The sequence below is a fragment of the Myxocyprinus asiaticus genome, chromosome 20, assembly GCF_019703515.2.
Source record: "Myxocyprinus asiaticus isolate MX2 ecotype Aquarium Trade chromosome 20, UBuf_Myxa_2, whole genome shotgun sequence".
NCBI classification, from domain to species: Eukaryota; Metazoa; Chordata; class Actinopteri; order Cypriniformes; family Catostomidae; genus Myxocyprinus; species Myxocyprinus asiaticus.
The window spans coordinates 22,209,982-22,222,229 of NC_059363.1; the positions used below are offsets into that span (position 1 = coordinate 22,209,982).

At 40.5% G+C, this 12,248-nt stretch overlaps 1 protein-coding gene across 7 annotated transcripts in view; it reads left to right on the forward strand.

Moving 5' to 3' along the window:
* The first annotated feature begins 452 nt into the window (after nt 1–452).
* Nucleotides 453–12,248, forward strand: part of heatr5a (HEAT repeat containing 5a) — a 39,388-nt gene continuing 27,592 nt past the window's right edge. For 5 of the 7 annotated variants that reach the window (XR_007892222.1, XR_007892223.1, XM_051646430.1 and 2 more), the window contains exons 1-10: nt 453–585; nt 2,205–2,441; nt 2,701–2,912; nt 3,037–3,145; nt 5,924–6,073; nt 6,442–6,613; nt 6,863–7,020; nt 7,816–8,065; nt 8,181–8,336; nt 10,650–10,900. Coding sequence is in view for 5 of the 7 variants with exons in the window: in XM_051646430.1 (XP_051502390.1) it covers nt 2,316–2,441; nt 2,701–2,912; nt 3,037–3,145; nt 5,924–6,073; nt 6,442–6,613; nt 6,863–7,020; nt 7,816–8,065; nt 8,181–8,336; nt 10,650–10,900 (1,584 nt within the window). In the remaining 2 variants the exon portion in view is untranslated. Of the gene's footprint in view, nt 586–2,065; nt 2,084–2,204; nt 2,442–2,700; nt 2,913–3,036; nt 3,146–5,923; nt 6,074–6,441; nt 6,614–6,862; nt 7,021–7,815; nt 8,066–8,180; nt 8,337–10,649; nt 10,901–12,248 lie in introns of those variants that run through there. The other 2 variants (XM_051646431.1, XM_051646432.1) reach the window with 2 other exon arrangements.

Below are 12,248 nucleotides of genomic sequence, written 5' to 3' on the forward strand. Positions count from 1 at the left end.
TGTACAGCCATTATTTTTATTGGAAAGACTTTTTTGGAAAATTTTCCTAGTGTTCTTTAGTTGTCTATTGTGTACAGGTCTATGTAATAGGAAATTAACAATTAACACTTGTATATTCTGGGAACTGATTCTATAACTGAAGGCCTAATCTCTTCCAGTATAATAAGTAGTAGTACTGATTATCAAGCCCTTTATGTTCTATTTTCATTAGACAGCCTATTTAAAAAGATTATAAATTAAAGCCTGATAACAATTAGATTGATCATCACACTAGCGCACTTTTTGTCTTACAAATACCAAATTTATTTTACCTTTTCACCTTGAGTTTCTCAAAAAAATATACACACATAAATGTGTACAATTGGGGGAAAACTGTCCCAAGTAGGCAGCTTTTACTAGGTTTGGACAAAGGCAGTCCTGTATTTCTCCCTCTAGCGGTCATTCAGGGTACTGTTGTCTTCAACGTGGTTGCGCTTACAGTTTCACTCGCACTTTCACGCGAGCAGATGTCTTTGAGGAATAACACACAAACGGTCGAATTGAACAGGGATATTCCTTCGAAAATTTAGTTGATGGATTTAGCAGGTAATACACCTTTTCCTCATGGCACTTTCATTTTGATGAAGCACTTAAATTCTTGCTTTTGAAGAGTTCACTAGCTAGCACGTCAGTGAATTGCTTAGCATTTGCTAGCATTAGAGTTTCATTATGTCAACAAGACACGGGCTAAATTACTGACAACTACAAATTCATTTTAGGGCGTGTCTTGTATTTAGTAAACAATTTTTTACAACATAACTATTCTTTCGTTAACTTATTGTAAAGCGGGTTAGCCAGGAGCCCTGTTCATTTAGCCAGGAGTCATAAATATACAACAGCAAGACATCAAAAACACTATGAAGACTTAATAGTGAAAAATGTTTATGTATTTATCGAGTGTACGAACAGAGTACTTATCAGAAAGCTACAGGTTAATACAGTACAAATGTTGCCACAATCATCTTATTCATCATGGTATTAAGGTTTGATTCACTGCTGTCACATTCAAGCCAAATCTGCTCTTTGCAGACTGCCATGCAGAATATAAACCTGAAAGATAGAGAGAGAAAAAAAAGTGTGAGGGGACTCTGTCCCGGCTGCCTCATTCATTATGGACCACACAAGGAAAATCCAACACTTTGAGCTCTGGAATAACACTTGCCAATATAAAGGAGTATGAGATCTGTTTAAGATCTTGTCTTGTCATCTTAACAGTATGGTCTGCTGTTTTGTTTTTTCCTCAAGACTGCGCAAGTCCAATGTGCACTGCACACTGCATTATTTATAATGGCAACAGATAAGTTTACAAGATACTTTTTGAAGAGGGGTTGCCATGCCATGTGTTATTAACCCTTAATAGCTGGACTGTGCTATGTTTACAGGCTCATTCCTGTTATTCAGTACATTTTGAGCTCTGTAAACTGCAAGAAATATTAGTTTTATGTATTTCCATCTTTAAACATATTTTATCCAATATATTAAGACATGAAAACGTATAACTGATTTTCACTTGAAATAGTTCATCCAGAAAAAATGAAAATTCTCTCATCATTTACTCACCCTCATGTCATCCCAGATGTGTATGAATTTCTTCTTGCTGAACACAAATTAAGATTTTTAGAAGAATGTCTCTTAAATATAAACTTAAATATTGATCTTTTTCTCACCTACACCTTTCATATCGCTTCTGAAGACATGGATTAAACCACTGGTGTCGGATGGATTACTTTTATGATGCTTTTATGTACTTTTTGGAGCTTCAAAGTTCAGGCCACCATTCACTTGCATTGTATGAACGTACAGAGCTGAGATATTCTTTTAAAAATCTTTGTTTGTGTTCAGCAGATGAAAGAAAGTCATACACATCTGGGATGGCACAAATGAGTAAATGATGACAGGATTTTCATTTCTGGGTGAATTATTTCTTTAACAGGAATGAACATACTGACTTTTCTGCAGTGGTTTATAGACTCCAAACCTAGTGCAGAAATGTAGAAGTTATGAAATGATGCAGTGACATTCTTATCACTAAATGCAGCTTCAGGTAATTAGAGTCATTGTACTTGTGTCATTTCCCTATTTCAGTACTATGGTACAAACATTTTTGGTGGATCTTTTGTGGCAAACTTGTGTTTTATGTTTAAGTCACTTCTTGTTTGTTTCAGGGTAGATGGAGGTGTCAGGCAGGTGTTTTAATAAGAGACAGTGACTGGTGCTGTCACTCTGGTTGGGGTCTCAGGTAAAAAGTTGGAGAGAAGGGGAGGCGAGGTGCAAGGATGGAGCAGGCTCATAGTTTACTGCTCAACGAGGAAACCTGCAGTCAGCTGAGGGAGCACCAGAGGGCCGAATTTGTCTTTGAGTGGCTGCGTTTCCTCAAGAAGCTGCTTCCTACCACAGACCGGGTGAGTTGAGTGCTTTGACAATAAGCTCTCTGTTTGAGAAGAAATGCTGATTCATTCTGTCTGTCTCTCTCACACATAAACAAGCAGCCGCTTTGAACAGACTCTCTGGTTATTTGTTTGCCTGCCTGCCAGTGGTCTCTCTGTCTGAAATAGACTGGTTATGGGTCTATCTGTTTCTTGCTGGTGAAACGCCAACAAACCCATGAGCATGTTTGTCTGTCAATCAACTAAATATGTCGGTGTCTTATTTGTGAGGCAGGCCGATGTGAAACAGAACCAGAAGCGGCTAGTGGAGCAGCTGACGAGGGTACTAACGAGTTCTCCAGGCCCCCCGACACGCTGTCTGCTGGCACACTGTCTGGCGCTGGTGTACAGAATGGGCGACTCCCTAACGTCCAGCCTCACTGTGGACCGCTGCAATGACATCATCCGCAACAAGGACGACTCACCCAGCTTCCTGCCTTCACGACTGTGAGTGCAATGTGTCATTAATCTACATCCTACATGCTCATCATACAAACCCCCACCAAATGCGCTGCAGATGGGATTCTACCACAGCTTGACAGCTTGATTTGGTACTTATTGTTCCCTATAGGGCAGCTGTGGCCTGTTTGGGTATGTTGTATGAGCAACTGGGGCGACTCCTTATCAACTCATTTAAAGAGACAGTGGCAAACCTTCTGAAAGCCATGAAGAGTGCAGAGGTAAGTTGAGATTAGTTGTTTGTGATTTGCAGTTTAGCTGAACGCAGAGATGAGATTGTCCTTGATTAGAAAAAATTTAGGCCATAACATTTTACATGACTAAAGATATGCATAACAGGAAATTCTGGTACTAAATTTCTTTATTTTGGACAAAACGTTTAAGTGCATGTCAGTCAAGAAATGGATGATAGTTTTTGCCTCTGTTGTTGTGTCATGGCTGTTTGTTTATAGGTGACGTGTGTAATTTTTAAAATATTCAAGGAATAGTTCACATTCATTCTTCTTTGAATCACAAAAGGAGATGTTAGGCAGAATGACCACGTTTACATGCACTTAAGAAAACAGTTTATTCCAGGCTTTTTGCAGAAAGCAACGTTCTGATACGTCATGTACAAGAGAACACCGTTTTCCTTGCACTGTTTAAGGGATTAAGAGAATGCGGTTTAACGCACCTGAGTTTCTCCAGAGACTATTTAGCAGAGATGGGCCACTTCTATTTAAATGAATGGGAGAAAGTGGAACGCCCAACCAAGAAGCTCTAGTGCCCAACGGTCAGCAGATGTAGAAAGGAAGTCCCGACAATCACCTTTAAAATACAAACATCGCCTGCCAATCAACTCGCTAACGTGCATGCGCAGTAGCTATACAAGATGGTAAAATTGCGTGTTTTAGCAATATTATCAAATTTAATTGCTGATTTGAAATAGGTTCTCTAATCGTAATCTTGACCAACCGTTTTTGAGATTTCAGTGTTCCTCCATTCAAGCAGATAGGAGCTGCACTGGCATGACTGGAAATAGCCTCCCGAGAGCATTCCAAAGATGGCCGACAGTGGACTGATTTGCTAGAAAGATTTTGGTTTCTCCCAGTGAACGTGGCTTATGTGGGCATGTAAATGCATAAGTGGTGTTCTTATAGGTTTTTGAAGAGTGCACATGTGGGTGGAACAGACCACATAACCAACGTCATAGGATAGAACCATACATTATATCAACCAGTCAACACAGCGGAAAGAATTTAAAATTTCTGGAAGTACAGTGGAAAAGGGAAAAAGCATATACACTATAAAACATTACGATTTATACAGAACACATCAATTTAAAGCTGCAATTTAAATTCAGCTGCTGTCCCTCACTTCCGTATATGTGCTCAAGTACATTAAATGAATGTTTCGGGTTCAGTCGACAGCATTTGTGGCATAATGTTGATTACCACAAAAAAACCTTTTCTTTAAAAAAAGCAAAAATCTGTGTTACACTGAGGCACTTATGAATGTGGTAATTTTTGGAGGGTTTAAACACAGAAATGTGAAGCTTATAATTTTATAAAAGCCCTTGCCTTAAGGGGGCCTGGGTAGCTCAGCAATTAAAGATGCTGACAACCACACCTGGAGTCGCAAGTTCGAATCCAGGGCGTGCTGAGTGACTCTAGTCAGGCTTCCTAAGCAACCAATTGGCCAGGTTGCTAGGGTGGGTAGAGTCACGTTGGGTTAACCTCCTCGTGGTCGCTATAATGTGGTTCTTGCTCTCGGTGGGGCATGTGGTGAGTTGTGTGTGGATGCCGCAGAGAATAGCGTGAGCCTCCACACGCGCTACATCTCTGCGGTAACGCGCTCGACAAGCCACGTGATAAGATGCACGGATTGATGGTCTCAGATGCGGAGGCAACTGAGATTTGTCCTCCGCCACCCAGATTGAGGCGAGTCACTACGCCATCACGAGGACCTAGAGCGCATTGGGAATTGGGCATGCCAAATTGGGGGAAAAAAGAAGCTCTTGCATTCATTCTTCTGCTAAAACTCATGTATTATTTGAGCTGTAAATTTGTTTAAATTGCCATTTTTACAGTCATTTTAGGGTTTGTTGACATTGCATTGTCATGGCAATGTAGTTGTAAAATTGGCTATAACTTTACACAGAAAAGGTTTGTAAATTATTTTATCACACTAAAATAATTTTAACACGCATATTGTTTATGTCTTGTGGCTATAATTTTGAAACTGAGTATATTAATGTTCAAAAATTGGCCCCCATTCACTTCCATTGTTAGTGCCTCACTGGAACCAAAAAAAGGAGGGACGAGTCAAAATACATTTTTATGGTAATCAACATTATGCCACAAATGCTGATGATTGAGCTTAACTTGTACTGAACCCGGAACATTCGTTTAAGGGAATCCTGAAGTTTGACGTAAGAGGGAAACCGCACTATCACTGTGCAATTCCACTGCAGGTCGCAATGAAAAGTAAGAAAGAAAAAAACAACCACCGCAACAACTCTGGAATATCTGGAAATGAAGCGAAGCAACAGAGAATAAAATAGCAAAGTCTTCCTCGTATCCCGTTCGTATTACGTTGCTGTGGAGAAAGCTGCTTACTGACCGAGCCGCATGCATAGGAGAGTAAGAAAAAGCCTTGAACACAGAGCAAAGCAGCTTTCTCACAATAAATGGCTTTGTTGTGTCTATTTAAATGAGCTCAATGTTAGCCTCAGTCACTATTCACTCATAATCGATTTTCCGTTCAAGGAAAGTGAATGGTGACTCTGCCTAACATTTTCTTATGTGTTTCACGGAATAAAGTCATATAGGTTTGTTACAACACGAGGGTGTGTCTACTCCTCCTATCCTAGCTTAATATGCAGAGACAGCTAAGTAAAAAACTACAAATAACACAATTCGCCTGTTAAGACATAAAGAAATTATTTTATGTAGCCCGGAGGATTGTAACTTTAGTAAATGTTACAATGTGTAATGTTGACTCTGTGTTAATGTGTCCAGTCCCAGGGCCGCTGTGAGATCATGTTGTGTATTGAGAAGATTCTGAAGGGTTTAGGTGTGAGTGCCGTGTCCTGTCACAGAGACATCTATAAAGCTGCCCGTACCTGTCTTACTGATCGCTCCATGGCTGTGCGCTGTGCTGCTGCAAAGGTACTAAGCATTGATCCAAATCCCTCAGTTTCTAATCTTCTGTCTGTATGACAAACATGTTTTATTTTACCAATATTTGATAGTGTGTTTTTTTACAGGCCCCGTTCGCCATTTTACACTTAAAAAAACAGGAACCCAAATTTTGAAATTTAGGGGCTTTTGATGACATTTTTGCCATGAGCCCCCTCCTTAATTTCTGACCCTGCCTTAGGCTGTAGTGTTAATGAATTGTTTGTTTTCTTGTCTATAATATTGGAAATAGCTGTTTGAGCCTTATCACTGTTGGCAGTTTTAAGAGGAGGATAAATAGTTCAGATAGATATTTGAGACTCTGCTGCATGTATTTAAAGTGTATGTATCTTTGGTAGTGTCTTCTGGAGCTGCAGAGAGAGGCTGTTTTTCTGTGGTCCACAGAGCTGGAGAATGTGGCCACTCTTTGTTTCCGAGCCTTCGAGGGCTCGAACTATGATGTCCGAGTCACGATTTCAAAACTGCTTGGCACTTTACTAGCATCCGCATTGGAGCCCAGACAGGCTATTGGTAGGTGGATTGTACACAGTAACGTTAGAACTATTCTCGGACAATAATACATTGATCTTTACCGATGGAGTTTGTGACTTCCCTTTTTTTCTTTTATGCCCCCCACATACTTGCATACCTCTTTTATTTTTCCAATTGTATTCTCATCTTTCCTCTTCCTCTCTGCAATCTGCTCCATCATTTAACCCCACTCCTCTCTTTCCTGGCTTCTCTTCATTTTCTCTCCTGTTCCTGTATCTCTGGTCTCAGCTCCAAGGCCAGGCTCCAAGCGCAACTCCCTGGAGGAGGTGATGGAGCTGCTGAGTTCTGGTTTCCTGCGGGGGGGAGCCGGCTTTCTGCGGGCCAGTGGAGACATGTTGAAAGGCACCAGCTCAGTCAGCAGAGAAGTGCGCGTGGGCATCACCCAGGTCACTTTTCCTCCTCAAATCCTTTACCTTTGATGAGATTGTTTATCTCTTTATCTCTTTGGTGAACAAAAAGATCAAGTAGAGGTTATAAAGTGACGGAAAAACAGAAAATATATTTGCTTCATTCATATTCTGCTTGGTGATCATGCAAAAATTCATAAAGTTGTTCTTTTGTAGAAGTCTTTTTCCTATATACTGTTTTTTTTTTCTCCCTAATTTGGAATGCCCAATTCCCATTGTGCTTTTTAAGTCCTCGTGGTCACGTAGTGATTCGCCTCAATCCGGGTGGCAGAGGACGAATCCCAGTTGCCTCCACGTCTGAGACCGCCAGCCCACGCATCTTATCACATGGCTTGTTGAGCGCGTTGCCACGGAGACATGGCTTCACGCCAGCATTCACGCTCAACTCACCACTCGCCCCACCGAGAACGAACCACATTATAGTGATCACGAGGAGGTTACACCATGTGACTCTACCCTCCCTAGCAATCGGGCCAATTTTGGTTGCATAGGAAGCCTGGCTGGAGTCACTCAGCACGCCCTGGGATTCGAACTAGCGAACTCCAGGGGTGGTAGCCAGCGTATTTTACCACTGAGCTACCCAGGCCCCTTAAATACTGTTTTTTAATTATCACAATTTGGACTCTCAAGTCACACATAAAAATGGATGAGGCATCTGCAAACAAGTTATGCTAGAGCTTTTCTCAGAACTAACTTCACAGTATATCTATGCAGATCTATTTTAATGCCCTTGTTTAATATTTTTGAATACCATATGTCCTCTCTTCCAAGCAGACATGTGTAGTGTTTGTATCCATTCTGGGCGGTTCGTGGCTGGAGACACACTTCTCCTCTCTTCTTTCTCTTCTCACGGAGTGGGTATCGCACACGCGGGCGACACAGTGCCCTGCAGATGCTGTCGCCTGTCGCTGCTGTGTCTCCTTCATACTGCGGGCCACTCTTGGCAGTTTGCTGGGGGAGAAGGCCCAGATCGCAGCCGCCAAGGAGATCTGCCAAATGATCAGCAAACAGAAGAGGGTTGTGGGTAAGAGACTGTTAGACAAATGATCACATATGATCTTTATTACATATGATAGGATATTGAATATGAGTTTTAATACATTGATATAGCTTCACGTGTTTCTCTATGTGTTTATCAGATGCAGCTCTTCACGAGGGGAACGTTGAGACACGAGTGAGCCCTGCAGATGTAGCAGCTAGTCAGCACATGTTGGTGTGTACCCTGCTGGAGTTGGGCAGACTGCTGCAGGACCTGAGCTCCACTGCTGCCCCTCTGCTGCAGGACACTAGCATAGGTTTGTCATGCATTACTACCTACAAACACTGGGATCCCCATCAAATCGAAGAGCATTGCTAGGTGGTTGCTAGAGTGTTTTGGGTGGTTGCTTACTCTTAAGATATTTTGGGATGGGCATTTTGGTCATTTTGTGTACTCGGGTGGGTGTCACATAGACATGTACATATACAGTATTTACATATATGTTATACGTCTTTTGCTGCTGCATTGCGTTTCTTTGTTCCAGTGTCTATTCATTATAGGCTGTTGTATTGTAGCCTGTTACAATAAGTACAAAAGAGGGCATTATCAAAATATAATGCATGATATTTTGTCATTATGTGAAGACTCGCTGTCATATTCATTGAAACAATGCACAGAACGTGCATCTCTGTTCTTCCTTCAGGTTACCGTAATAAGCTGAGTAAGTGCACACTACTGTTTCTGAACAGTGTATCTGCAAACTGCGGTTGGTGTGACTGGAGACGCCATAACCATCGCGTTTTTAAAAGGCTGTGTTAAGTTGAAAACAGTTCAATGAAAAGTCAGGTCATGCATTTCCTTTATCTATCATCATTTTCATGATCGATCATTGCTGTCACTTCCGAGTACTTGTGGCCATCCCTAGTCCCTAGATATCAGGTCCCTTCTTGCATGTAAGTTTTATGGCTTTTTTCCACCCGGTTATATCATCTGCCAATAACGGCACACTTTTCCTCAACAAGCCACATGATTTGAGGTACCGTTCAAGTTACAGATTGAAGTTTAATACTTGGGGTTAGGGATTTGAAAAAGCTGTAATAGTGTTGCTTGCATAGCCAGAGGTGTCCAAACTGACTGCTCTGATGCGGCTCGTGAGTGATTTTAGAAATAGACCAGAATTTGGCCCTCTATTGAGAAATTATATGAAATTCTTATTCTTAAACAACTGAGTAGAGCGGCTGTTGTGCAGCGCAAGCGGCTGCACCAAGTTTATTGAGCGCGCAGAGACAAGCAAGCCTAGCACACTCTCCAGAATGGCCTTTGTAGTGCTAGAAATTCATTAATTGTAATTAATTGGTTCGTTCTGATGTTCACTGAAACAAGAAAAATGATACACAGGCTTCCCAATGCCACTTGAGAGAACATGGGAGAGCTTGTACTGCGTACACTCAGCTTGCATCTGTGCGTCATCCAAATAAAAGGAAACGCAATCATTTTGATCAACTAAAAATCATACTTGTAACGCAAGTAACAACAGAACAAAACTCTAATTTCATTACTGAAAAATAAGAGTTATTCCATACATCAATTCATTAATGGAAAATGTAATCTGATAATTGTGATGGGTTACACCCAACACTGCTCATTAGCAGCTCTATAAGTGCATTTCAGTGATACTGTATGGACATCAAATAGATACAAATATGAATAAGTGAGTATAATATTTTGTAAAAAAAAAAAAATGTTTTACATAGGCAAAAAATTTAAAGACAACACATCACTGTTCCATTACAAGTGTGATTAAAACTATAAAGATGATGTAAGAGTGGCAATCTAGTAGCATCAAGGCCTTTTTTTGTATTTATTACAATGATATTGCTCACAAAACCTTCCATAAACTTCCCTTATTTGGCCCCCAATAGAAACAGTTTGGACACCCCTGGCATAGCAAACTCCATGTATAGTGTGTATTGGTGTTTTAAACTCATGTAGAGGGCTCTGTGATTTTTCTTCACATGCAGTTGTTTTGCACCCACCTTCAGCATATGTATTTGTAGCATGTTGTGTTTTTCTGAGTGGTGTATTTTAGCTTTAATAATTGAGTAGCTTTGATATTTTTGGCGATTTTGTTGGCATGGGAACATCCTGCTCTATCAAGCGGCTCATGTTGCACTGCCCATTAGTTTTGTGAAGCTTTTTGACTGTGATATAGAAGAGATTTGAGATTTTGAGATTTCTGTGATTGTCTTAAAGAAGAATATTTTGCGTATGTGTATGCGTGGGTGTGTGTGTGTTTCCGAATATTGAAAAGCTGTATCTCTTGATTCAATGTAAGGATTTGTGTTTGAAGGAAGCCCGTTGCCTCAGCCAGTGTGCTGTGTGTGAGTGCATCTGCTTTTTAATGGATAAGTCACAGCATAACCAGGATGAAGAAGTGAGCGTAGAAAGTGCCTGCAGCTGCAGATTTCACACATCCAGCCTGTTTTAGAGACACCAGCTTTATAACAATTCCAGAAAGTGCACAATTGATCTCAGATTCCTTATCTGTGATCCCCGGATCTTTACTAATGCTGCATTTATGTGAAGTTCATATCAATAGGATTTCACATTCTATTTCTCTTTCTCACAGGGATGTTCGACACTGTGATCTCCGTTTTCCTTCAACCCAGTGCATCTGCCCGTCTTGCTGCTGCTTGGTGCCTGCGGTGTGTTGCGGTAGCGATGCCTGCTCAGTTGGCAGTGATGCTTGACCGCTGTGCAGAGAGATTGAATGCCCTGAAGTCATGCCCTGAGGCTGTGGCTGGTTACAGTGCTGCCATTGCAGCTCTACTTGGAGCTGTACAGCTCTGTCCGCTGGGAATACCACACTCCAAGGGCAAGGTGTGAGTGAGATCTGTGTCTATACGTGTCCCACAGATCCTTTTGTGCACACAGTTGGATTGTTTGTCTTTTGTTTTCTGTAGTTTTTAAGTGCTAGTTAGTGCTATCACAAGATCTACCTAGACAGTTGTGGTTAACACAGATTAGGGCTGGGCAATAGACTGATGTAATCAGATATTGATGATAACTGACAAAAATCTTTTTTTGCAAGAATAGTGTCATCTATGAGAATGCTGCAAGTGACCTAAGACATTCTCAGGAGGTGCTTGGAGTTAAGTTTGCTTTATTTCCACAGAACAGTTCGAGCTTCAAGGAGTGTTCTGGGTTCAGTACAAGTTTGCAAGACATAATGTTGATTACCAAAAAAAATAAAAATGTCTTTTTCTATAAAAAGAGCAAAAATCAAGCAGCGAGGCACTTACAATGGAAGTGAATGGTTTCAAAAGTATAGCCACAAGACGTAAACAATATGCATGTTAACATGATTTTGGTGTGATAAAATCATTTACTAACCTTTTCTGTGTAAAATTTTATCCAATTTTACAACTTTGTTGCCATGATGATGTAAAGTCAATAAGCCCTAAAAGAACTTTACAGCTCAAATAATACATATGTTTTAACAGAAGAATTAAGTGTTTTTTTATTATTATAATCTTTTTATTATAACACTTCACTTTTTTGTTTCATTTGAAGTGCAGTTTGAATTTAGAAATATCTCTGGATTAAGTTTTTCATGTTTCAATAAATTAATTTAATTTTGAAAGCAAAATCAATAAAGCAAAAATATTAAATTCACCCTCTGCAGTGGGGGCAGGGAGGTTGACGATGTAATCGGATATTGCAATATATTTTTATAAAAATACTGTGAACCTATTTCTTGCATATCACGCAGCCCTAACACAGACCACAAAAACTCAAAACTTAAAGGGGTCATGACATGCTTTTTGAAAATTATTATTTTAATATGTTCTTTGAGGTTCACTTGTGAACCATAAAGTGAGTAAAGTCATATATTTGTAAAGCATGATCATTTTCCACCCTTATTCTGACCCTCTGTCAGAAACGCTCGGTTTTAGTGCTGCATCTCCTTTAAGACTTGACAGTAAATGCCACTGTTATGGTTTGCACTCTACTCTTGACTGATCTGCTCTCTCCTTGGCATCTCAATGCTCAGCACTACTGGGCGGGCTATGGAGGTGATAACGTAAAGTAGGCATTGACGTGTTGTTGTGGAGCCGGTGATATGCAAATGTCTACCACAGTGTGACATCACTATGTGTAGTTGTAGAGAACAAGTCGTTTTGGCTGCTTGGTTTCAACAAATGCAATTTTTTTTTCTTTTCTTTTT